This window comes from Melozone crissalis, unplaced genomic scaffold (genome assembly GCF_028551555.1).
Source record: "Melozone crissalis strain CALT ecotype California unplaced genomic scaffold, PUWL_Pcris_2 ptg000036l_1, whole genome shotgun sequence".
Taxonomy (NCBI): domain Eukaryota; kingdom Metazoa; phylum Chordata; class Aves; order Passeriformes; family Passerellidae; genus Melozone; species Melozone crissalis.
The window spans coordinates 11,512,689-11,538,719 of NW_026535814.1; the positions used below are offsets into that span (position 1 = coordinate 11,512,689).

Consider the following 26,031-nt stretch of genomic DNA (forward strand, 5'->3'; position numbering starts at 1 on the left):
AATTACAGTAATTATTTTTATCATGGGGATAAGAAATCGAGTCATCACTCTCCAAAATACACTTCTCTTTTCCTCCTGCTGCTTTTGGGATTGCACAGCACACCCATTTTGTAAAGGTGCAAACTCTGGAAGGTGGAATAAATGTTCTTTCTTACATAATCACTTTTTAATGTGTAATGTCATTGCTTCCTTCAGTTTCCAATAAAAAAAACAGATGTTGTGGACAGTCAGCAAGAACTGTACATTTACCATTTTCCTTTTATTTCAATTTTAATATTGGAAAAATTTCTTGACCCAATAAAGCACCATGTCAGGTTGGGGGAAAGAGAGTATTCTGCCAGTACTTCAGAGGAACTTTGGTAACAGGGCATCAGTACCTCTCCAAATCTTACTCCATGGGTCCTAAACAATATTGTACAGCCTTTGCTGACCACTGTCTTCTCCAACTCCATTCATAACTCCTGTGTACAAACTAATTCCACTCCAAAATCAGTTATTTGTTATCCCACCTTTTTTTTTTTTCCTACTGAAGATCAGGCAGATTATGCCTTTAAACACAAGCGTAGTGCCTTTCCTTAGAAATCAGAACAAATTATTAATTCATGTCATTCATTTATTTCTCCCTCACTTATTCCAGCAAGGCCTTTTTTTCCGCTAGACCTTTTTTCCCCAACACCTACCACAGAGGTAACTGTACGAAACAAATAGCAATTGTCAAAACTGGTTTAAACAGCTTTGTCATCTAACTTCTTCCCTTCTGTCTGCTGCTTAATGCAATTAAGTAATTTGAAAATGGCAGAAGAAAAGCCTGTATCTTGGCAGTGCTTCATATTTGATAGAGGATCAAGAATCAAAGAATATTCTAAGTTGGAAGGGATCCACAAGGATCATCAAGCCCAGCTCCTAAGAGAATGGTCCATAGAGGACCAGACCCCTGACCTGGGTGTTCTTAGCACCATGTTCTCATCAACAGAGCACAGGCCCTGCTACTGGCTACTCACCCTGAGCTGAGCTCTCTCAAAAGAAAAGCAACAGCACACATGTCAAAATAATTTATTATTTCCTATGTGTGGAAATAAACCATGCAGGTTCTACAGGAACACAGGGTGAATAGCTGTGAATTACTATTTCCCCACCTGTGGTGTGAAAGCTGCTCAGGGTACAGGGCTTTAGACAAGGTGGCCTGGTGGAAGGAACATCCACCTCTGCCCTGACACCAAACCATTCTATGGTTAAAGGAAGGCTTTTAAGAACAGAAGAAAGCACAGAGTCTTCTACAAGACAGTATTCCTTTTGTGCATCTTCATTTTTTTCCTACATTGGTATTTGCCTTCTTTGTTTAACTCCAGACACAGGCAGTGTGCATGTTTCAGTTTTTTCAGTGTGTTAATGTACAATTCTGAAGACTGTCACTACAGCAAAGTTCTATCTATTTTTACGTTTCTCTTTTTTGTTTTTGGTGTTCACAGCTCCATTTACAGTTGGTGGTGTTGTTGCTCTTGCATGTCCTGTGACTTTCAGGTGCTCAAACAATTTATTTCGGGATGGAAATGTACAGTTGCAGGTTACACAGTGGATAGGAACTTCATTCTACAATGAGAAAAAAAAAAACGGAATGCTTCACATTCATATTGAATACATCATCAGTATAATACACCACTTTCTTGCAGACAGTTTCTCCTTGGCAATGAAGCAGGACTAAGCTGTTTTTTTCTATCATCGGGATTTCATTATTCATTAACAATTAAGCACATATTTTTTAACAAATAATTGCAAATATAACTTCATTATATTTCAAAGTGCTTTAAGTAAAACTAAGAATGGAAGCCTTGCAAATCTAAGTAAATCTTTACTATTCAAAGTAAAGGATAGTTTTGATCTCACCTGACCATACAGGTAGGTAATGCTTTGGGCTCTGAGATGCAGTGAATTTAGTATGTCTTAGCTGTAGTTCTACAAAGTTTTGCTCTCTGGCAAGCATCAATATTGAGATAGATGCAAACAGTACTGGCCTGTCACGTGCTGGGTGACAACAGCTCTGTCCCCAGCTGTTTAATCATTTGAACTGCCTTGCACACAGAGCTTCACCACCTCTCCTAGAAATGAAGGTGAGTCCTGTATTTCTTTGTGAGGACAAGAGCTGAAGTTTCAGTTCTATCAAAATCACAGGGACAGAATTGGTGGACTGGAGGTGACCATAAAATAGCCTTCTTTGTAATTATATGACCCCCCACCTTTTAGCCCTCCTGTAAAGACAGGCTGAGAAAGATGAAGAGAAGGCTCCAGGGAGAACTCATTGCAGCCTTCCTATGTCTTAAGGGGGCTTACATAAAGCAGAGAGAGTGACTTTTTATACAGGCAGAGTGACAGGACAATGGGCAATGGCCTTAAACTGACAGAGGGCAGGTCTACATTACACATTATGAAGAAATTCCTTACTGTAAGGGTGATAAGGCATTGGCATAGAGAAGTTGTGGATGCTTCATCCCTGGGAAGTGTCCAAGGCCAGGCTGGATGGGGCTTTGAGCAATGTGGTCTACTGGAACTAGATGATCTTTAAGGTCCCTTCCAACACCTAATGCTATTTTAAGTAGCATAAGTAATTTGACATACCATTGTTGAGCTCTCTGAAGACACCTTAGCAGACTTTTTTCCTTCCTTGGCTTTCTTCCCTTTAGGCTTAGTGCTGCCAACAAAGAGGAGCTAAAATCAGTGCACAGGAACATTTAGCATTTACAAGCTTTTTCAGTTTTCAGTTTTCAATAACTCTGCTGCTTTCCCTTGTTCTTGCTTCCTGCAACAAAATGTAAGTGCATCCAGAAAAAAAAAAATTAATCTATACAGTCAACTGTTAATCTCAGAATGTTGAATCAGCTCCTAGGAAGTGATATGGTAGCAATCTGCAGTCAAATACCACCTCCAGAGAAGCCCCTGCACGCTTTGTTTAATATCGTATTTATTCAAACCAGTTTTGGTGAGCGCCCCCAGAGCCCACATTTGAGAGTAAATCTCTCCTTGTTTGACAATATCAAACATGACACAGTGACTACAATGTTGCAACCAACACACCTTTTTGCTTCACTTTTTGTTTCATTCTCTTGGCTGACATCATCTGTAATACCTGTGTCCTCTGACACAGCACATCTTTGGCCATCATTTACCAACTCCTCTGTTGAGCCACAGTCCTTCTCCATGCTGGGCACCTCCTTTTGTTCAACTGCTTCTTCGTCAGCACTTTGATCAAAAGAGTCCTCGTAACTCTGTCCAAACGAAAAAAAAAATCCAAGTTAAATACTTCCAGTTCGTTAGTGACTATGTTTATAGTATTATACTCATTTACCTCAAACATGGGTGGGTTGGGAGGAGAGAAAGCCATGGACCCTCTTAATTTTACTGTGTGTTTTCAGTGAGACTGTAACATGTAAAACCTTAGTTCTCCTGTTTTGAAAGATGAGGCCACCTGTGGTGAAGGGAAGAAACACCAATAAAACAGCCTCTGAAACTACAGAAGCTACTACAGTAACTTTTAATTACACACAGGGTTCATCCTGTTCTGACTACCATTTCTTATTTCACAGGTAGTGGCTTATAACTTTGCGAAGGATTAATTATTTAGACTGAAGTTGTCTGTGCCAGACAACTGCATTAGGAACCTGGAGGCAAAATAACTGAGCTGACTGAAATTAGGTAGACACACTGTATTTTCCTTCCCTAGCAGATATCAGCAGCTTTTTCCATGTGCCAGATTAGACTCAAGACATGGTTTAGCAAAATATCAACTTCCTATCTGAAGCAGAACAGCAAAGCTCCCAAAAGCACAATGACAAATTTGACCTAACACCACATTAATGGAACTCTTACCACCTCTAGTGCAAAGACTCAGCTACCTGAAAAAAACTTGGCTAATCCTAACTTCAGGAAAAGGAAATAAAACCCACAGAGATTCCCAGTACTCCACAATGCTTGACAGAGGATGGAGGTGAGGATTTCCCAGCATAAGACTGCAGCTTGAGCAACGCAAGAGTGGCACCTACTGTCCAGGCCGCAGCAAACTGATGGAACAGAGCCACGGTGACTGTGTGCCACCTCTGCAGTGAGAACAGACCTTCTGGTCTCACACAGAGGAGGAAGGAGTTAACTGAAACCTCATGGCCTGCACAGAAACATGAAGGTCCCGCCAATACTCGGACTATGCAACTGAACCAGCCAATGTGAAGCCAGGAAGCTTCAGCTGCTTGAAAGTCTCAGAAAAGTTTCTTAAGAACAAGAGATAATGATGGGGTGCGAGAAGGCAGAAAAGGTGAACAGAGAATAGGAAATCAGAGGGTAAAGCATGGAAGAGGCAGGATCTGGTACAGACAGCTCACTGGAACAAGGCTAGGACCGAGGAGTAAGTACTTGAAAAGGATGAAGCTTGAGGAAGGCAGACACAGGAGCATGCTGACTATGACACCCCTGCCACTCAAGCCTGAAACAGCTTGCTCTTGGTGAATTTCACCTGCTGCTGTCATATCACACACAGACTCAGATCCTGGAGTAACACAGACTCCAGGTGTTACTTTTGCTTGCAGTTCAGGAAAAAGTTGGAATGGATGTGTTCATTCCGACAGCTACATTGCCAGCAGAAAACCAATACTGTGGCAGTCTTTTTGACCCCCTCTAAATTAGAGATTAAAAAACAACACATTATACCAACTCCTACAACTAAAGGCAGAAGCAACCACCAAATTGAGCTCTTAATGCACCATGGCCACTACTGGTCTTGCTGACCAATTCTTTCCATTCTCCCCATCTGCCTGTTTCCATCTGTTCTTCTTGTACTTCAGACTACAGCTTTTTTAGAGTCAGCACCACATATTAGCATCTGCACTAACAGAATGAAGTGAGGTCTATGATGTTACTATCATAAAATACTATTATAATAAGTCTAACAGAAGTTATTCTGGCGGCAAAAAATAATTTAAAGTATTTTTACTAGTTTAAAATTCTGTGGAATTTCAAGCTCTCCTATTCTGCAGGACAGAGAAATAATTTGTCAGGAGTTAAATGCGAGTTTTCAGCTTCTTAAGAAAACTGGGTTGTAAAGTTCCCAGAGTATGATTATGACTACATACCTTCATTGTTTTCTGCTTCTTCCTTTGTTTCTTTGAGAGCCTGTAAAGATAATTTTAAAATTACCTTTTTTTACAGAAAACCCCCAAAACCCTAGGATTTCTAAACCTACAGGATTTCTATAAAAGTATAGCTTGATAGTATAATCAAGCTATACTTTTCCTTGATCCTCTTAACATGATATTAGGTAGCCACAAAAAGAAAGTTACTCATGCCAGAAATAAAACAATAGGTCTCCCAAACTACTCACTGCATTTAGTAAAGCATTTGTTTTGCTCAGACTGAACCCAAAGATACTAGTGAGATAGCTGGAACTGTGCTCTGGCTGTTTAAAAAATTAAGTTGCGTAACAATTCTGATTTTGAGCATGCTCGTTTTCCATTAATGCCACCAATCAATTGACAATAAGTACCAAATCAATAAGCACTAGCTCTGTGGAAGTCCCTCTGCTTGAAAATAGCAAACCTTTCTTTTCCTTAACATACAACTTTGGGCAGCAGAGAAAACATAAGTCTGTTGTTTTATGGCACTCAAAAGTAGTCATGCACAGGCATGTGTTTTACCGGAAGTCTGATGCTAAGAAGTATTTCAAATTGCACAATACTGAGAGCAATGCAGTGGCAAATCATCAGGAGCTCCCTCTGAAGGCCACTAAGACTTAGTAAATCATGAGTCATGATAAAATTAAAAACAATTTCAAGTACTTCTGTTTGGGTATGTCTTCTGTTTCTTCCTCCTCTTTGGTCTGTATTCCATCTGCATCATCTGAAGACACAGCAAATTTCCCTTCCTTCTCTTCCAACTGCTGTCGTAACAGCGATACCATCTCTCGATGCTTCTTTGATTTCTCATGATTCTTCATGCTGTGAAGACCAGATTGTTACTGCAGGTTGCTCTGAGCAAACATAGTTACATTTACATAAATTAACAACAGGCCCATTATCCAGCACTACTACGTATGGAAGATTCTGCACTTTCAATGTCTTTACTGGAAAGACAACACTCATCATTATGTGAAGTTAAAAATTCTCTAAAATGCAGTTTTAAATAACTTAAAATCCAACACCTTCACCCACAAATCCTCAACCACAAATACTTACGCTTTCTCAGTTTTTAACAATTTGTCACAAGCAGGGCAGTACAGACCATCAACAAGTTCAGCTTCTTCAGTTTCATCATTCAGTTTGTCTGAAGAGATCAGCAGGAATCAGAGAAACAAAGTCAGATCAGCAATTTTTGAACAAGATGCTCTTTAAGCCCCAAAAAATAGTCACAGCACTGACAGTCAATTTCTCCAGGACTACTGACACACAGACAGCTCAAGACCACCTCAACAATCAGACATTGGTACAAATTAACAGCTGCAGCTTGTTCAAACAAAAACACCAGAGAGGGACAGACTCTAGTGCAGCATCCTCAGAGGGAAGGAGTGAGTTGCATTACCTCAGAACTGTGAATTTGAGGCTGTAAGTGAGCCACACTCATACTGCAGTGACTCAGTAGATATCACATCCACACACACCATACCTTCAATGCTTTTTGTCTCCTGTTTTTCTGATGCATCTTCACCACCTGATCCATCTCCAAATTCCTTTTCATATTGCGCCTCCATCTCTTGCAGCTCTCTCTCCAGATCTGACATAGTAATCCAGCTTTGCTCTTTGTACTGCTCAGCAAGCCTGCAAGCAGAATACAGTAACTTCTACACTGTGTCCCCGAGATGGGAACTAGGGGAACAGTGTTACTGAAAGAGAACTTCTACTTAAAGATAATTGTTCTTCTTCCGCATCACAGGAGGAAAGTTCTGAACATATGATGGAGCACACAATTGGAAATCTGAGTTAATTTGTGATGTCAATGGGCACCTCTGCACTGTAAGCAGATTTATTAACATAGGTGGGTCCTGGTTGAATTTCAGGCAGAACATGCTGAGCAGCATGGTCAGTATCAAGCTGACAGCAAGGAAGTCATCTCAACCTACTCTAAGATCCAAACTTACAGTAAAACAGGGCGCCCCAATGAAGGGAATGATTGGTATCTGACTTTATTGATTCAGAAGGCTGAACAATTGCTTTATAAAACTATGTTATATTACTGTACTATAACTATGTTATATTATACTGTACTATAACTATACTACAAAGAATACTAAAGAATACTAAAAAAACCTTGTGACTGTCTCCTGACAGTCAGGACACAGCTCTTTCCAATTGGCCAAGGAAACAAAACAATCTTCAGTAGAATTCAATTGACAAAACACTTCAGGCAAACAATCTTCTTAATACATTCTACATGTGCAAAACAACAGGAGCAGCAAGTAGAGAAAAGAATTGTTTTTTCTCTTCTTCTCTCTTTTTTCTAGGATAAAACTCTGAGAGAGTTTTGTCTCTCTGTTCAGAGAATGTGAATGCCACACAAACTCAAAAAAATACAGGACAACAAAATCCACAAGCACATTACTCCTTGACTGTGCTATGGGAATGTACCATCTCAGTTTTCCCAACTTAAGTGTGCCCCAAGTTACCAAATACGGCATCACAGGACAGTTGAATTTTGCTCCAGCTGGCTTCTTGTCTCAGAATTATCAAGCCAGTTGTCATTAAATGCATAACCCTACTTTACTGTCCCTAAAGGGTGAATGCATATGTGTATATACAGAAAACCAGTACATAATATACTCAATTTATGTTATTACCTAATTTTAATAATATCTGTTATTTTGCAAGTGCATTCTTAATAAGAATTTAAGCTCCTCCTTCATATGTGCAGGCAAACAGTTCTTCCAGTTGAAAAAATTAACTGGGGCTATGGCTGGGAGACCACTTTTATTCTGGCAAAAACGCCAAACTTTGGCACTGCATTTAGTCCAAGGAAGGGATCCTTCCCAAAGAATTCCGAGGGAAGACAAAGCTAAGCCCATTATCCCTTCTTTCTTCTTAGCAGGTACACCTCCAAGGCAGATGAAGGTGATCTAAGTCCAGGTTATTCTCTCTTATTCTACAACTTACATTCTATTTTCTTTAAAGGAAAATAGGTAATAAGTTTCATTTTCCCAGGTAAATAAAATCATACTAGGATTACAGCCAGTTACTCACAGCACCCAGATAAGCATTCCCCAGTTATCTCAGACCTGTGTACAAGTCAGTACAAACTCAGAAACCTGAGTTTTAAAAAGCTCAGACCTAAGACCAAAATTAGTATGCAAAATTTTCAGGGATGTTTAAAAGAGCAAGTGGAGCTACTATTAGAATCTAAGTCTATACTGTATCCTCATGGATAATTTCTTCAAGTTAAAAAAATAATAATTTGTTTGACATGTACATACTTGGCTTGTTTTAGCTTCTGTTGCCTCCGAAATTCTTCTGCTTTCCTAGTTTTTTCTGCATTTTGTTCTTCCACAAGTTTTCTGTGAGCCTGTACTCTTTTATCCCTCTTACGAATAAAGGCTACTAGCTGACGGATCAGCTCATTCCTCTCTTTCCTTGCTTTCTCCCTTGTTTTCTTGTTCTCTTTTTCCATAGCTCGTTTCTCCCAGCGGTTTGAGGCTTGTCGTGTGTCATACTCTTCTTTCCAAGCAAAGTTTTTCTGGGTACAGAAACTCTGCCAATATGCATAGAAAGGGTGGACTACCTACAAGAAAAAAACAAAAACTAAGTCACTTGTTGAGGAGGGACAGAAAAAACAGAGAAATAATTCAGAGTTTTTGTAAACGTTTTTTCTGAGCTTCTATACAGGCAACAGTTTTGCCTCAGAGCAATGAAGATTTAGAAAAATTTCTAACATCATCCTTGAAGTTTGAAAGTAACAACCTCATCCAAACTATTACAAACTGCAACTTCTAAAAATATCCCCCTGCAGGATTGGATCATGCTGACACTAGTGTCCAGTTACTTAGCTGTATTTCTCCTGTCAAACTGAAAAGCACAATCAGAATCACACATGCTGCCTGCAAGCTGGTACTTACCTACAAACATCAAACACACATTAAACACACACTCCACATTACACCACACCAGAGGTCAGCCACACACTTGCACAGCACAAAAAAAGCAGCAAAATAAAAAATTAATACATAATGCTATTTCTTCCTTGTATATTCTCTCTGCTTCCCAAGCAAGAGAGAAATGAAAAGCCCTTGATGATACAACTGCAAGGAGCTGTGACTTGCACAGTTTAAGAAATGGCTATGTGAAGAAACATTTACTCCTGTTTTGTTAGCAAACTACATGACTGTAGGCTAAAATTATGCCCCCTAGCTTTCATATTAGAATAAAAAGTGATTGTTACTTATTCTCCTCCCTTTTACTATTCATGTGTAAGTGCCGGACTAATAATGTGGCCTCACAATCACTTTGGGTTTGTTCTTTATTTCTCTCCAAATAATTATTGTCCTTCAGTACTTTGCATATTCAGCAATCAAGATATGCCTAATCTCCCTTCTTACATTACTTGTCCCATCAATCTTCCTTTTTACTACTCACTTCTATTTGCCCAACTGCTCATATTTTGGGATACCTCATAGAAGTATTTAACCTCATGGTTTAATGGTTTTTTTAGTCAGTTCTGTTCTTCCTCTGCTATTTTTATTCACAGAAACTGTGAACAAAACACTGTGATCAATTATTATTCACAGGAACAACTCAACAATAACTTCCAGCAGCCTATCTACATGTGAAGTTCATGGCTGTGGCTTCTGGCAGGTAAGTCACTACAATTTTTCTCAGCTATCACAAAAAATAGCCAATAAACATTCATATTTCATCCAATAACCTAAGTAATATTAGACTACCTACCAGAGATTTCTGCTTCAGAAGAGGATACTTTTGTGCAAAAGGATGCACACCCACCAACTGATGACAGGGACCATCCTCCCCTTCACCAGATGTATAGGGTGGGACTCTCCCATTCTCAGCAGCTACCTTAACAACCTGCACATGTCTGGCACTCACCAGCAGCCTGTACAGCAGCCCTTGCTGAACTCCCAAGCGGATTTTGTTTTGCCTACTACTTGTACCTGGAGCTGATCATTTTTGTTGACCTGCAAGTCTTCTCTTCCCATGAATGCTTGTGAACTCGCAGCCTTAAGAATTATCTTTCCTGGCTGCCTGGCTCTGACCAAGCTGCCTCTCATGCTTCTTGTGAACTCACAAAGCAGACCAAACCAGAGAGCATTCCCATCACATATTTTAAAGCCTTTGTATAGTTTTTGTAGCTCCCTTCTAAAACTCCTTTCCCATTATATTCCTACTGAGTAGAGAAGTGAGCACTGCAATGCTGGAATCCTCTGACAGTATAATCTCTTTGTCTGAATATAAGACAACAGGGAAAATTACCTTTCTACTTACCAGAAGCTATTTCCTATAAAATAATAAAATACCCCTAGGAATCCCTGGGGGGGGGGGGTAAAGTGAGCACACTGCTTCCAGAACAGCGTGAACTAGGCAGATGTCAAAGCATGTTGATCAGAATTCCAGTCCTTTTTGCAGTTATTAATTGACATAAGCACTAAAGCTATTTTGAGTTTATAATCTTATCTGTCCCATGGACTCAAAAGAAGCAGTTTTTAAAAGATGCGTCAAGATAACGATATTAGAAGACATATTTTAGTGGGTCCAGAGATACTATGTATTCTCCTTGGGAAAGATTTCCATTTGTTAAGCCATCCTGTAACTTCTCCCCATATCCAAACACCCTTTCTGGCACTTCTCAAGAAGTTTGATTTGTAACTTTTGTTTCCAACTACAGTCAAGTTTTGTACCACTGAAGCTACTAACTTTTAAGGTATGCATCAATTCAAATTTCATAAATAATTATCCATACAGAGAAAGTGACAGGGAGAAGTACCACACTAGAAGCAACATTTGAGTGCACTTCATACTGTGCAGTTACTCCCTAGGGAAAGTGTTATCACCTCAGTTTTTAATTTCAACACAGAAATACTGGTAACCTTAAAAAAAATCCTAAATCTGATAGTGTGATATATTATAACAAATAGTTGGCAAACCAGGTGACAAGAATTCAAGTCATACAAGTATCCATACACTTTCTTTTCTTTCTTCACAGAGGAAAGCATGCAATTTTTTCTGAATCAAATCTGACTACAAACTAATTGCAGATGACAATGTGCTCATAATGGCAGCTCACACTGCCAGTCAACATCACATCTACTTTCTAAAGGCTGTGCTACACACTAAGTGCTATGCAGCTCGCCTGTATGAGGCAAGATGCTATATGTCACAGGAAAAAAATTAGCTCAGTACCCCTGTCTGTAACACAAGTTGTGTTAAACACTGGTAAACTACTCTCATCAGGGAACAAAGAAAACATCCATTCATTTGCTTTATAGGTCTTGCACTAGACTTTAGTTCCACTGGCATAATTGATGGTTGTCCCTGTGAAGCATCTGTCTGACAACTCACCCAGCAGGACTGGCTAATACTGTACTCCAGCAGGAAATACCAATTTTAATTCACATAAATATGAATCAGACCACAAGCACTTCCTTTGCAGTAATGGTCTACAATAGTAGAAAATAACCACAGATGCATGGCATTCAGAGATCAGAGGCACCCCTCCTTTGGGACAAAGTAATGGTTTAACTCCTGCAGGTTTACCTGCAGTTCAGTTTTACACTTGCCCTTACCGTATCATAGTCACTATGGGAATATCCAAACATAGGGAATTCTTCAATATCTTCCTGTGTCATATATTCCAGCTCTTCCTTCGCAATCTTGTCAAAAACTTGTCGATACACTGTAAAGAATCCCTGAAACAAACAAACAAATAAACAAACCTTTTGTGTGGCACAATAACTGATGTACAAATGCTCAGGTGCTGTCTATTTTAGAGAAATGTTGCTACACTGCAAGAACAACGCAAAACCAGAATAAAGGCCTTGTGAGCACTTGCTGAGGTACAAGACCCTTCCTAACAAAATTCCACTATTTCTCATGCCTTTTATTTCCACCTTCCTCACACAGTCTCTGTCTTTCTCACACGTGTAGTTAAACACCGGTTTTAAAAGAAAATTTCCATATGCTGGAGATGGTGATAAGTTCCTAGTTACATAGGATCAAGTTCTGTGGAAGCTCCAGACATAAAATTCACTATTAAATAGCCTATATTTTCCTAAATTAATATGTTACTAACTGACTACCAGTACAGTAACAGAAGGACAGGTAAGTATTTCCTCTAGTGGATGCTTTTCTAATCACCTGGAGCTTTTCAATATATTAAATATTATTAGTGAGTATTTTTAAATCTAATGGGAAATTCAAAAATCCAATAGGGAATTCAATTACAGCAAGGACACCTTCCCCCCAAGGCTATTGTTACATTAATTTTCTGTTGTTTACAAGATTCTTGCTTGAGAAAGCTATTTCTAAATAAACAGATGGTATGGCAAAGCCCTGTAATCCTTCACTATATGAGATAAATAAACAATATGCACACATCTGTAGTTGTACAACATAGCTGGACATTTTGATTAAGTAATTGTTGGACAATAGGCAAGATTAAAGCCTCCTTATACATCCAGGTTAAGTTTTCTCTTAGATTTGTGTAAGCTGTGCTAACAATTCTACATAGAACTTTAACACAAAACAAATACTAACACTTATAATGAAATTTAAGCTGATTAATTAAAGATTAATTGATAGCTTACCTTTTCATCATCCCCATATCCAGAGTAGCAGCTAACAGTGAAGTAGTGCAGCAGATCCAAGCTATCATCTTGATAGTCTCCATCAACTCCTCCTTTCAGCAGAGCCTCCCTATGACTATCATACCTGGAAAAAATCCACAGCATCAAGTGGATGGAAAATCCACCCCACAGTGCTGATAAACTAACACAGTACACCTATAACATCACTGTATAGCTTAACCTACTGTCTGTAATTTGTCTCTCACATGCAAAGTCTTCAGAGAGAAAAAACTGACAGACCCAGTAGGTATTCCCTCTTAACCTTTATTTTACTATTATTTTATCTGCAATATGTATAGCAATAATTCCTCAAGAGCTACCTACCAATGAATCACATTTGAGAAAGATGCCTCACAAAACTTTCAGAAAGTGGTAGGGCATTATTTAAATCACCCAATATTTGCAAGCACTCAAAGAACCCCAAATCATACCCAAGCACATAAAAACTGAAAAACAGTCCAGTATTCTCAAGGAGGACAAACTCAGGAGAGGCGGGTTTGGCTGTGTAACCTGGTAGATGCTTCAGCCCACGTGAAAAACAAGCTACACAGAACATTTAGAATAGTGATCCCTTAGATATATGTATGTGTGTATTTCAAATTAGAAAGGGACACCTGTATGCACTGCCCGGGCCTGAGGGCTGACCAGGGCTGCCCAGAAGAGCCGCTCGGGGAGGAGGAGCAGGCCCAGCCCGGCTGTCGGCAGGGCGCTGCTGGGGCCCAGCACGCCCTCAGCTCCCGGCACAACACGAGGAGGGTGAGAGGGCGAGCGTGCCCCTCCACGGGGCTGCAGGGCTCCACCTCCGGCAAAACCTAAAGCCAGCCGGCTGCCCCTGCCCACGCCTGCCCTCGCCGCCTTGCAGCGAGGCCCAGGAGCAGCACAGGACAAGCCCTGGCAAGCCCGGGCTAATAAAACCTCAGCCAGGCCAAGCGCCGCTCACCAGGCCCGTTCCTGTGGGTCGCTGAGCACGTCGTACGCCGCCTGGATCAACTTGAACTGCTCCGCTGCCTCCTCCGCGTTCTCGAGGTTTTTATCTGCAGGACAATTTAACGAAACCGCGTCAGCGGTGGTCGGGCTCGGCGGCAGCAGCCGCCCCGCCGCCCCCGGCACCGAGCCAGGCGGCAGCGCGGTGCCCCCGCGCCGCGCGGGGCCGGGGCCGAGGCCGGGCCCGGGCCGTACCCGGGTGCCAGCGCAGCGCCAGCCGGCGGTACGCCCGCTTCAGCTCCTCCTCGGCGGCGTCGCGCCTCACGCCCAGCACCTCGTAGTGGCACTTCATGGCGATGGCGGCGGCGGCCGGCGGGGCGGGGCGGGGACACCGGGACAGCGGGCACTGCCGCTCGCGCCGGGAGGGGCGAGGCCGGCAGCGGGAGGAGCGAGGCGGGAGGGGAGGGACCTGCGGCGCCGTGTCGGCCGGCTGCCGGCGGCACCTTGGGAGTGCTTCAGACACGGGGTGTCCGATTAACCGGATACCTTGCGCTGGAATGCACAGAATCAATGAGGGTGGAAAAGATCTCCGAGATCATCGAGCCCTATCCGTGACCCAACACCACCGTGTCAACCAGACCGTGGCACTGAGTGCTACTCCAGGGTTTTCTTAAACACCTACAAGGTCGGTGACTCCACCCTCCCTGGGCAGCCCGTCCAATGTCTAATCAGGCTTTCTGTGAAGAAATTACTCCTGATGTACAATGTTAACGTCCCCTGGCACGGCTTAAGGCCAGTGCTCTTGTCCTATTGCCAGTTGCCTCAGAGAAAAGTCTGACTCCAACCTGGTCACCCCTTCCTTTCAGGGAGTTGTAGAGTGCAATGAGATCTCCCCTGAGCCTCCTCATTCCCACAGTAAATACCCCTGCTTCTCTTAAGACCTGTGCTCCAGGTTTTGTTGTGCTTCACAGCTTGCTTTCCTTTTTCTGAATTTGCTCCAGCACCTCAAAGTCCTTCCTGAACTGAGGAGCCCAGACCTGAACACAGGACTCATGGTGTCACCTCACTAGTGCTGAGCACAGGGAAAGAATAGCTTCCCTAGGCCTGCTTGCCACACTATTTCTGAAACAGATATTTCTGATTCCTGTGGGTGCTGAGGAGCTCAGTGGCACAGCCAGCACAGTGCACATTCTCAAGGTAGCTTTTATTTATACCTATGCTCTTCAGAGATTTTAGCGTTTGTCCAAGTCGCTTTCCTTCTCTAGGTCAGGTGTTTATCAGTGGGCACTACACAAACTGAGTTTTGGGTGATACAGCAAGATCTGGAGGCCCTGATCTCACAGTAAAATCTGGAGGTCCTAATCTCAGTGTTTAATCCAAACATGGCAAATTGAACACAAGTCAGCAGTGCCCTGGCAGCCAGGAGGGCCAGCCCTGTCCTGGGGCATCAGGCACAGCATCAGCAGCCGGGCAAGGGAGGGGATTGTCCTGCTCTGCTCTGCTCTGGAACAACCTCACCTCAAGTGCTGGGGCAGCTTTGGGTCACCTCAACACAAGAAGGATATAAAGCTATCGGAGTTTATCAGGAGGAGGACAGCTTAGATGAAGAAAGGTCACAGGAGCTGAGGTTACGAGGCTTGTTCAGCTTGGAGAGGAGGCTGAGGGGGGGATCTCCCTCCAATACACACCTTTGTCACAGGAGGTTTTGGCTGGTATAGAGTAAATTTTCATCACAGTAGCAGGTAGGGAGCAGTGTTTTGGATTTGTGCTGAAAACACAAATGTTGTGTGAATAGTAACAGAGATGCTTGCATTATTGCTGAGCAATGCTCAGACTCACAGCCTTGTTTGCTTCTCATCTCACCCACCAGAGAGGTGCACAAGAAAGTGAGAGGGGATGCAGCCAGGGCAGCTGACCCCAGGGCTATCCTATACAACACAGCACCATGCTCAGCGTACAAAGCTGGAGGAAGAAAGGGGGAACATTGAGGGTGACACATTTGTCTCCCTGAGTCAGTGTTACATGATGGAACCCAGCTTTCTTGGGAGGTGGATACGTCCCTACCCACAGGACATAGTAGATAAAATCCGTGTTTTGTTTTGCTTCTGTGCATGGCTTTTGCTTTACAAAAAGCTTTGGGTTTTTTTCTTAAGTCTTTATCTGAACTCATAAAGTTTCATTTCCACCCTTCAAATTCTCTTCCCCACCCTACCAAAGAAGAGTGAGCAGGCAGCTCTCTGGGGCTGAGCTGCCAGCTGGGGTTAAAGCACAGTGTTTTGGGGAAGTTCCTGTTGGACACCAAGGTTCTTTACACAGAGGGTGGTCAGCTCCCAGGGAAATGGTCATGGCACCAAGCTTGTCAAGAATTAAAGGAGGTCTGTAGGATCCTCAGTCACATGGCTTAGTGTTACAAAGTTCTGCAAGGAGTTGAATTGGACTCAATTATCCTGATGGGGGTCCTTTCCAACTCCGCTGTCTATGTATTAGACTACATGAACTGAGCACATGCCTATATTCACCAGTCTTTCCTTCCTATCACTTGGCACACAGACCACTTTGCTGCAGAAGTCACATGGGATTTCCCTCACCCTGCTGGGTAGGGTGGTATTTAGAATTTAACAGGTCAGCTTCCTCTCGAGCCTGTTGAGTCTTTTCAGCATTAGGATGCTGGAAATTGAAACAGAGGTATCAAACAGAAACAGGGCATGGGCAAGACTTTGAAACACAAGAAAGTCTGGGGGAGTGCCGAACTAGTGAGCGGAAGAAACAGATCATGAGATCAGGAACTGTCAACTAAAGGTATGTAATAAAGAAATAGCCCCAGAGAAGTTGTCCAGAACAGTTGTGATGTCCCATCCCTGGAAGTGTTTAAGGCCAGGCTGAATGAGTTGCCACATTATTTCTGAAAACTCAAGAAACACATAAGACAATAAAAGAATGCAAACTCAATCTTTACAAAGAAATGTATGTTTTATTCACTTAAAACTGAAGTTCAGACATGTTTGTCTGTACAATGTAAATTCAAATATTTACAATATTCGGCTGATATTGTATGAAGTTTCATTCCTTGTAACATTTATCTATTTAGATCCTTCAGTTCTAAATAGCTTTTTTTGCTTTTTCCTCTGAATTTTACGTAGCTTCTTCTTATCTTTAACAATTGGCTTTGACTCTGGTTTCACAAGCTGTATTTCCACTGGCTTTTCTTCAGCTGGAGTTTCAAAGACTACTTCAGTAGGATCTTCTTCAACAAGGACCTTAGTTCCTTTTTTCTTTACCATCTGTACTTCTTTCACCTGCTGCTTCTCTCTAAACTTAGCTGCCACTGACAATCTTATCAGCCGGCGATGCTAAAAAACCAAGAATTTAAATGTCATCACATTTCAAATAAGCACAATGGAAGAAATCTGTTGTTAAAGCAACTAATTTCTTTAATACTAATTTCTCTGCTTAATGGCCAAGACCCTCAGTGTAACATCATCTTTTCAGTGACATGATTTTGCATTCACTTCATGATCACAAAACTACTCTGTCCTCCAACTGTCACCAGTTTAGGGCACTACAAAGGGTCATGGGGAAAGGCATACTTGATGCTCCTGCACAGACTGACTGCAAGGCTGGTTTTCTAATTAGTTGCTAAATGAAAGAGAAAACAAAGATAGAGCTGCTTACCATATTTGGGGACCGGTAATGAGGATTTTCATAGAGAGTTGGTCCTCCAAAGCTACCTTGGAAGATTTTTATGAGGTTCAGGACAAAACGAGGCCCAATTTCTACTAGAGATGCATCTTCTTCTATTATCTGCAATAAAAAGAAAACTTTCCTAGTTTCTCACAGATCGAATTAAAGCATACAACCTTGCAGGCACCTTGCATATATATGGTAATACACAATTGAACTTAAATTCAAGATAAGGCACCTGATTAGTTGTATTTCCATAAACCCAGTTCTGTACATAGAGCAGTTCTTAGGAATTCAAGCAAGCTTTAGGAGTACTCTGTATTTGTGAATTCCTTTTACAGAGAATAAACTCTAGATCACTTTGGGTCAAAGCAGCAACTTCTGTTAAGGCACAGTTTAGGCCTTGGGTAGTGTGTCCTGCCACCATGATGTCCCTCACAGAATCACAACTTGATGAATGCAAGTTCAGTGAACCAGATCTCTCCAGAGATACAGGTGAAGGTTGTCATTTCAGGACACTGAATCTGTAAACACTAGGAGCTGGCATATCCTGATAACAATAATCATGATTCTTATTTCATTTGGTGGATTTGATATGAAGTTACTCCACTGGCTCCTTTTGAAAAGCTAGAAGAGACCACTCACCTGGTAATTGCGGAACCAGATCCTTTCATCAGCGACGGTGAAGGTGAAAACATGATCAACAAAAGGCTGGCTTTTGGGGTGGTACTGAGGTGTACCAAATATCTGTAATAAAAGGCAGTGTTTCTGAACATCTGCAAGTTAAGAGGTCAAACACAAATGGCTCTTTTTAAATTCCTTTTAATTTACTACTTTCCCAAACCAAGGTTAGATTTCATAACCCAAAACTTAAGAATAAGTGTCTGAGTCATGCTAAAAATATGATCCAAATCCTTTGTGATCTTTCCAAAGTTCAGAAGTGTAAAACTGCTACTTGAAAAAAAAACACTTGTGATTTTTAACTATGTTGCCAAAAAACATCTCCAGTGAAGAAACACTCAAACTACAGACTGACCTGAATAAACAATTCTTTTAGCAGGGCATAGTGTGGCTCCCGGTCAAATATCTACAAAAAATAAAAATTTGTTTTACATACAAGGCTAAATGCAATAGTCATGCAAAAAAAGTAAGAACCTATCCAAATGAAATAAAACCTATACTTACTGGATCAAAAGACAAAAGGGGTCTTGAGCCCCTTAGGCAATTTCCTGTCATCTTCAATTCAGCCAGTGTGTGAACTACAGTGATTAAAAAAAAAAAAGAAGTTACTACTTACAGAAAACATTTCAGACAGAACAGCAAGAATACAAACACAATAATGTCCACTAGCTTACCATTCTGCACCAAGAACTTAGCAGATGGTCCCTGTGGTGTGTTTGAAAGCCTTCAGAGGACAAGCGGTGGGAAGAGAGAAAGAAAAATGTTAACAGCAGGGAGAATACATGCTGGATTTCCACACTACACCCCAACCAGCTATTCCTACATTGAAGTAGTTTCTGTCACTTTTATAGCTGTACTGAGTTCCTTTAAAAAGCTCGTAAACACTTGTTTTCTAAATAATTTTGTAAAATGCTTCTGCAAACAGTCACCAAAAGCTGTTCACACATTGTAAATTTGCACTATCCACAGAAGTGCAATATTAGAACAAATTTACCTAAGCAGCAGTATTTCATGCATCTTCATTATTACAGTAGGAAGCTCCAGTTAGAACTGAAGCATCGGCAGCTATAAACAGAAATGTAACAAAACATAACATTTCCTTACCACATGTAGAGATCCTGTTTCTTTTTGGCTTCAAAAAAGATACACTTATTGCAGTTTTTCATTTCACACACCTATACAAGACACATCAAATTAGCTGCTTACAAACATCCTGAAGACATTTTTGATAACTTTCCACATTTATCTCTAATATTTTCTTCTCTCCAAAATGCAAGTTCAAAAAGGAAAGATCTTGTCTTATGAAATGACATTTACTGACACTCAAATTTTGGTTAGGTTTTAAAAAAAATGTCACATACTTACTACAAGGAGTAATAACCTCACTAAAGCTACAAACCTGATAAGCTCTCCGGATACAAACACAAGAGCAGGAGCTGAGACATTAGGTTCCAGGTTCAGAACTATAAACGTCCTACTATATTTGGGCTGGCTGCATATTTGTGTCCTGTATTGTTCAAGCATAAGCTGTACTACACTTCTCACCTACACAGAAAAGCACATTATGCTGTACTTCTTCTTCAATATGCTGTATTTCTTCATGATGAAAATCTGTATCTAATTAAATGTTTCATTCTGGTTTTATTAGTCAAAAGTCAACTTTTGGCTTTTTGAGGGGTATCAGTAATTTTCACCTATGAAGTTACACTTTGAACTTGGTTGCCCCTTCCCCTTGTATACTGAATTTCCATAGAAAATAAAATAAAATAAAGAAGCACCAAGATAAATCCTGAATTACCTCATTGATTACAAATAACTGGTCTTTACGGTCCATTTTTGTATCTGGAAGACAAAACCAACATTTACAAGGCTGGAAAACCAATTCAATACAAGAGATTATTGTAACAGTCAGTTTTTTTGCAAAAAATTTACTAGTTTATAAATGAAAGGGTAATTATCAAATTGTTTCTGTCAAGTTATGGAATATCTAAACACAGCAACAAAACTAACTGCGCAGGCTCAGGAGTGATGCCATAGGATTCACTTCCCAGAAAATACTAGGATACAAAAAGTGCTGTACTTGCTGGCTCAAAAGGTGTTTGTTTGAGATAAAAGTTTCATCAAAACTCTTCTGTACCACATTTAAAAAAATAAAACAACAGGGTGTTAGGAGCTCTTGGCTCAAAAGCATTCTCAAAATATAAGTTAGGAATGATATTCAACCCCTACCTGCTTTAGAGTGAGGCATCAATGTCCTTAAGTCCTGCATTAGATGTCTTGTTCTGAAATTAATTCCACGAGAGGAGAATATCAGCACTCGCTCCTTGTTTTTCCATTTGCCCTAGAAAAAAAAGACACAACAGTCACATAGGAAGCTGCTAGCCTTAATGTTATTATAATGCAGCAAAATTACCGTTTGGACAGTGAATACCGAAAGACACAGCAAGAACCTTCGTTTTTATCTCTCACGCAGACAGAACCACGCTCTCAGCAAGAGTGGAGACTGCCCTACAAAAAAGGGGGCCCTGCTTTTTACAGGAGGAACCATCCTCATTCCGATCCACAGCGTGCTCCCGGGCACAGCCTTGCACTCCCACTCAACTGCTAAAACTCCACGTGCGTCGCTTATTTTCCTGCAAAATGGGCTCAGGAACAGCTCCAGAGCACAGCCCAGATTCTCCTGTCGAAATTGCGAAACCTTAGTGTTTATAGTCAGTACTTTATGTTTTTCCTACATGCAAACAATTACCGAAACCTTCTCCGCATGATTCCTAAATGGAACAGGCACAGTTTCCACACAGCCTCTGTATGGAAGAGAATTGCCCAACTCTTCCCAATAGCTCTGAGACTGAGGTAACACATCTTACCGACGTCGTCCAGGACAGCGCTTTTCGCGTGTTCTCACGGAAACAACGCACCGCCACTTTTTACTTGTGCCGCTATCATAAAAGACTACGAACAAACCCCTCTGTCACGGCTCAGCCGCGTTCCCTCACACAACCGGAGCGCCGGGCCGAGCGGCGGTACCTGGGACACGGGCGGCGGGATGCTGTATTCCTGCGGCGGGGCGCTGCCATCCCTCGGGCCGCCCTCCGGCGCCGCCTCGCCCGCGCTCGGGGCGCTCCTGGCGCGCTTCGCCTTCCCCCCGGCCAGCGCTCCACGCTTCCTCTTGGCCGCCATCGGTCCGCACGCCATGCCGCGATGGCTCCTCGCCCGCCCCGCCTCCTGCGCTCGCGTTTCCTGCGCCGCCGAGGCCGTGATCTCACTTCCTGCGCTCCCTCCGTTCGCCGTGCCCGCGCCCCGCCTCCTGAAATCCCGCCTCCTGCATTCCCACTTCCTGCGTTCCCGCTTCCTGCATTCCCCTCTCCTGCGCTGCCGCCTCCTGCACTACTCCTGCGGCGCTCCCGGTGCCGGGCCATGCCGTTCTCGGCGCAGCCGCCCGCCAGCGGCGAGCGCTACGCGCTGTCGGCCAGCCTGGACAATGCCCGGCACCTGTCCAGCCTCCTGCGGGCCGTGCACTTCCAGGACCACGCCACCTGCCTGGCCACGGCCAGCGGGCTGCGCGTCACCGTGGAGGATGCCAAGTGCATCCAGGCCAACGCCTTCATCCAGGTACCGGGACACGGGCGAGGGGAGGGCGCGGCTGCTGCAGGCCCTGTGCAGGCCCCGGTCACCGCCGCTGTCAGAGCGCCGGGGGCACAAGGAGTCTCTGGACAGGGTCCAGCGGAGGCCACAAAGATGAGTAAAGGACTGGAGCATCTCTTGTGAGGCAGTCTGCAGGAGCTGGAGAAGAGCAGACTGAGAGTCTCATTAATGCGTATAAATATTTCAAACGTGGGTGCCGAGAAGATGGTGCCAGACTCCTTTTTGTGGTGACCAGTGACAGGAAGGAGGGCAATGGGCGTAAAATAAACCACCGAAGTTTCACCTCAACACGAGGAAGCACTTATTTGCGCTTAGGAGGGTAGAGCACTGGAGCAGAATGCCAGGGAGGTCTTGGAGTTTCCCTCTCTGGAGACAGTCTAACCCAGCCTGGATGTGTTCTGGATGTGCTCCCGTGTCACCTGCTCCAGGTGACACTGCCTTGGCAGAGGGGTTGGACTGGATGATCTCCAGAGGTCCCTCTCAACCCTAACAATTCCATGTGCTCACCTGCGGAGAAGGAGAGACTTTGCTGGGAGCAAGGCAGAGGTACCTGAGTTGGCATGGAGGAAGGGCTGTGGTGAGGCTGCCCTTGTTTATGGGTGTCCATACTGCTGGAATTCCAAACCCTGCAGCACTACATCCCTGAGCACCCGACCGGGTATTGGGTTTGCACCCTCATCTAATGTATTGGTGTCTGCCAAATTCATGGCTCATTTTGGGTATGCTGTGCTTAGCTGCACAGCAAGTGTCCATAGAATTCCTCTTTAAGTGTTTTTATAGCTCATCCCAAAGCTAAAAGGTTGGATTTAAGTCAGCTGTGAAAGAGTACAGATGCACAGACACTAGATTAAAGATGGTTGTGCTGTGCTCAAAGTACCCCAGGATGGGGTTTTCCCTCTGGCTGTCAGGAAAATATGAAATTACTTTTCCAAAGGCAGCTCATGCCACGCTGGTTTATTTCTGAGACACTCCATTCTTGTAGGTGCCACAAAGCAGTGAGTGCCAGCGACAGGATAGCAAGGAGCAGTTTATCCCTATCAGGCTAGTCAAAGGCAGGATTCAGCACATATTTCAGAGTGGTGAAGTCACTGTTCTGATCTGTTCTTATGTCCTTCTAGTGTTTGGAATGCTTATGCATGCACTGAGCATAAAAAATATAATTATTGTTACTGGAGAAGGGTTATACATTGTACAGTTCCATGAATGCTTCTACCTCCAGAAGTAAGCAGCTCTAGTTTTACTGTTTGTAGGTTGTAATTAAACCATAGTAGACACGTATTTAGGATTTCATGTTTATGCCATCTTACCTTGTTTCAAGTGTGGTTTGATTGTGTTTTCCTAGTTTTGAGGATGAAGACCCATTTTTCTATAATCAATGCTGTGTTGCATGTAGAAATCACTTTGCGTTGCACTGCTTTCTGGATGGGAAACCTTGAAGTTTAAACTGTAAAATAATTGCAGAAACTCCCAGCTTTTCATCTCTTTTCTTTAACTTACAGGCAGAAATTTTCCAGGAATTTTCCGTTCAGGAGGAGTCTGTGATGTTCCGGATCAGTCTGTCTGTTCTTCTGGACTGCCTGACCATTTTTGGAACCAGCTCCTTGCCAGGTGTGGTCTATTTCCATGAATCCACAGGAGGATGTGTGGGTGCTGCAGGATGTGTACTCACATGGCGTGGAGTGATACCATGGCAGCTTTCTGGGCAGTTCTGCCCTTGCAGCAGCTCTGCCTTGAGCTCCTCATTCCTCTACAGTTTTGGTTGTGGCTGACCTAAAGATCTAAATCGAGTGCTCTAAAGAGCACTGTCATTTTGGGAGACCAGAGGTTCAGGTGGTGATAACCTGCCACAAGAGGGTGTGACCACAGCACAAGCTCAGCTGCATTAGCTTCAGTTTGCACAAGTAACAAGAGTAGTAAGGAAGGATGATGTGAGCCAGAGAGAGCCACAGGACCATGAGGATTTTCCAATTCCTCTAAACTGTTTGTAGTGTATCTTAATTGTCACAGCTGGTATTTTTGTCTGGTGGGTAAAATGATTTGTATTTGAGTTGTCTCCACGCAAGTAATTTAATTTTACTGCATAACCATTAGCATTTCAGGGGGTGTCTGGGAGGCAGCACTGCTGTTGATCTGTGGCTTGTGTGCGAGAAAAATGTGAGTTTTCTAAAGTAATCAAAAGCCCTAGCTGTGCTTTCTGCAGGATGTATATTTCATTCTCATTTTCAGGAACATCAACGGCCCTTAGATTGTGTTACCGTGGTTATGGGTATCCCCTGATGCTGTTCTTGGAAGAAGGAGGAGTGGTAACAGTGTGCAAAATCAACACTCAAGAACCTGAGGAGTTGTTAGATTTTGATTTCTGCAGTACAAAGGTTGTTAATAAAATTATCCTGCAGTCAGAGGGACTGCGAGAGGCATTTGCTGAACTGGACATGACCAGTGAGGTTCTGCAGATTACCATGTCTCCAGATAAACCCTACTTCAGGTACTAGAAATGGCTTTGAACTCAAATGTTTGTGCTTGGCTGCCTTGGCTGGTGAGGAGTGGAAGTTTTCACAGTGGAGAGAGGGGAATTACTTTAGAATTAATTCCTTCATTTCAGGAAGAATTGTAATGAGTATAGCAAATCACAGTATGTTCTCTAATTAACATAGTAATGAGTATTTTGACAACTTCATAAATGTGACATTGGTGTGGACAGTTTAGCATTTTTGATTAAATAAAGTGAAACAAACAGCAGTGTTTTGTGAAACAATCATGAGATATGTACAATGACTCATTTTGGTGAGTTTTACAGAGCTCTCATCAGGTATTTTGTGATGGTGCTTTTTGTCTTTCAGGTTATCCACTTTTGGAAATGCTGGAAGTGCCCATCTAGATTACCCTAGGGACTCTGATTTGATGGAAGCATTTCACTGTAACCAGACCCAGACAAACAGGTTAGAAAGTGACTGATGCCCTCATGCCTGGTCATGCATTCTTGATGGGAAGTTTAAAAACTGCTTTGGTATTTCTGTAACATTTATTTTATTAGTATGGGGGGGCAAAAAATACTCCCCATCTGATAAAAGACTGCGTCTGTTATCAAAAGCTAAGAGCTGACGATGACGGTTTAATGTTGTTACCAGGGAAAGAGCAAATAAGTGCATTTTTAACTGTTTTTCGTTTATTCTGGGTCTTTATTTGTGACTAATGTTTCAGCTCCTCTTTGCACAATGTATTTTTTTCACATTACTTGAATAATATATGATAATATTTTCTCCTGCAGGTACAAGATTTCTTTGCTTAAACCATCCACAAAGGCACTGGCTTTGTCTTGCAAAGTGTCCATTCGAACAGATGCTCAAGGATTTCTTTCACTGCAGTACATGATTAGGAATGAAGATGGACAGATTTGTTTTGTGGAATACTATTGTTGCCCTGATGAGAACATCACTGAAGCAGAACTGTAGGTGTGTGCTGGCATCTGTAATATATTTTTGGTTATATAAAATATTATATTTTTTACAAAACTAAATGAAAGCTGTAAAGTTTGATAGAGTTAATATTGTCTTTATTTTTTAGCTCTGGAATAAGAAAGTTGAAAACTTTCATTTTCTTCCACTGCAAACATTTCTCAGCCTTGACTCAAACTGAAAAAGCGGAAAGAGGAGTTGATGTCTTATAGACACTGCTTCCAACACAGATGTTAAAGTACTGTTTGTGTAATACATTGATGCTTTTTGCAGCATTCTCCAATAATTTTCTCTGTGCTATGTTTTTTTGTCTTTGGCTTCTAGTAAGCAATTACACAGGGGAAAATCTGAATACTTGTTGTATATTAGCCAGATAACTTTCAGTGACTTAAAACCAAATTTGTCTTCAAAGAGAGCAACATTTTCAAACACATCTCTTAATAGCAGCAGGTGGTTTCTTGCTGGCAAATGCTGACATGTTTTGTCAGTGAAGCCACTAGGCTTCTCCTCATCTTGATTAATTCTTAATATAACTCAATTCCTTGGAATTCCATCTGACACCAATTTGATGTCTGCAAACTGATGTTGAATTGGTAAATTGATATAGAAGCCAGGATTTACTTACTCATTACTCACAACGGTCCTGGCAACATCATTGCTTTGGGTCAGTAGTTTATTACACATCTGCAAGAATGCTGCGGCTGAGCTGTTTCTGTGTGCTCATGTCCCTCTTCCTACTCTGCTGCTCTCTACTGGTGGTGCTAAGAATCGTAAGAGGGAAAAGTCTCATACTGAAAATTTTTTATGAATTTCATTTGCCTTCTCAGTAGC

General features: G+C 42.2%; 3 protein-coding genes across 3 annotated transcripts; 1 reads left to right on the plus strand and 2 right to left on the minus strand.

The window, feature by feature from the left end:
• Window positions 1–364: 364 nt before the first annotated feature.
• DNAJC21 (DnaJ heat shock protein family (Hsp40) member C21) lies at window positions 365–14,136 on the minus strand. The gene is made up of 12 exons (XM_054283364.1): window positions 13,994–14,136; window positions 13,755–13,848; window positions 12,776–12,899; window positions 11,756–11,878; window positions 8,438–8,742; window positions 6,640–6,791; window positions 6,213–6,300; window positions 5,817–5,975; window positions 5,115–5,154; window positions 3,070–3,260; window positions 2,614–2,686; window positions 365–1,590 (listed from the first exon to the last, which is right to left on the minus strand). The coding sequence occupies exons 1-12, from the start codon at window positions 14,088–14,090 to the stop codon at window positions 1,426–1,428; spliced, it is 1,611 nt and encodes a 536-aa protein (XP_054139339.1). The 5' UTR covers window positions 14,091–14,136; the 3' UTR covers window positions 365–1,425.
• Window positions 14,137–16,712: 2,576 nt separating this feature from the next.
• BRIX1 (biogenesis of ribosomes BRX1) lies at window positions 16,713–21,337 on the minus strand. Its single transcript, XM_054283422.1, has 10 exons — window positions 21,128–21,337; window positions 20,330–20,441; window positions 19,899–19,942; window positions 19,205–19,275; window positions 18,775–18,824; window positions 18,605–18,678; window positions 18,456–18,506; window positions 18,065–18,166; window positions 17,411–17,539; window positions 16,713–17,088 (listed from the first exon to the last, which is right to left on the minus strand). The coding sequence occupies exons 1-10, from the start codon at window positions 21,293–21,295 to the stop codon at window positions 16,819–16,821; spliced, it is 1,071 nt and encodes a 356-aa protein (XP_054139397.1). The 5' UTR covers window positions 21,296–21,337; the 3' UTR covers window positions 16,713–16,818.
• Window positions 21,338–21,505: 168 nt separating this feature from the next.
• Window positions 21,506–25,198, plus strand: RAD1 (RAD1 checkpoint DNA exonuclease). The gene is made up of 5 exons (XM_054283429.1): window positions 21,506–21,712; window positions 23,245–23,353; window positions 23,972–24,230; window positions 24,586–24,684; window positions 25,014–25,198. The coding sequence occupies exons 1-5, from the start codon at window positions 21,518–21,520 to the stop codon at window positions 25,195–25,197; spliced, it is 846 nt and encodes a 281-aa protein (XP_054139404.1). The 5' UTR covers window positions 21,506–21,517; the 3' UTR covers window position 25,198.
• The last annotated feature ends 833 nt before the right edge of the window (window positions 25,199–26,031 follow it).

Coding starts and splice junctions, on each gene's coding strand:
- DNAJC21 (XM_054283364.1), bottom strand. CDS start 14,090: ATGAAGTGCCACTACGAGGTGCTGGGCGTGAGGCGCGACGCCGCCGAG. Junction 6,792..8,437: donor CAGAAGCTAAAACAAGCCAA/GTATGTACATGT, acceptor TTCTGCTTGCAG/GCTTGCTGAGCAGTACAAAG. Junction 1,591..2,613: donor CTTCAGAGAGCTCAACAATG/GTATGTCAAATT, acceptor TTCTCATTGTAG/AATGAAGTTCCTATCCACTG.
- RAD1 (XM_054283429.1), top strand. CDS start 21,518: ATGCCGTTCTCGGCGCAGCCGCCCGCCAGCGGCGAGCGCTACGCGCTG. Junction 21,713..23,244: donor AGGCCAACGCCTTCATCCAG/GTACCGGGACAC, acceptor TTTAACTTACAG/GCAGAAATTTTCCAGGAATT. Junction 24,231..24,585: donor CCAGATAAACCCTACTTCAG/GTACTAGAAATG, acceptor TTTGTCTTTCAG/GTTATCCACTTTTGGAAATG.
- BRIX1 (XM_054283422.1), bottom strand. CDS start 21,295: ATGGCGTGCGGACCGATGGCGGCCAAGAGGAAGCGTGGAGCGCTGGCC. Junction 19,276..19,898: donor AGTTATTTGTAATCAATGAG/GTAATTCAGGAT, acceptor TGTCTTGTATAG/GTGTGTGAAATGAAAAACTG. Junction 18,167..18,455: donor TAAAAGAATTGTTTATTCAG/GTCAGTCTGTAG, acceptor CTTTTATTACAG/ATATTTGGTACACCTCAGTA.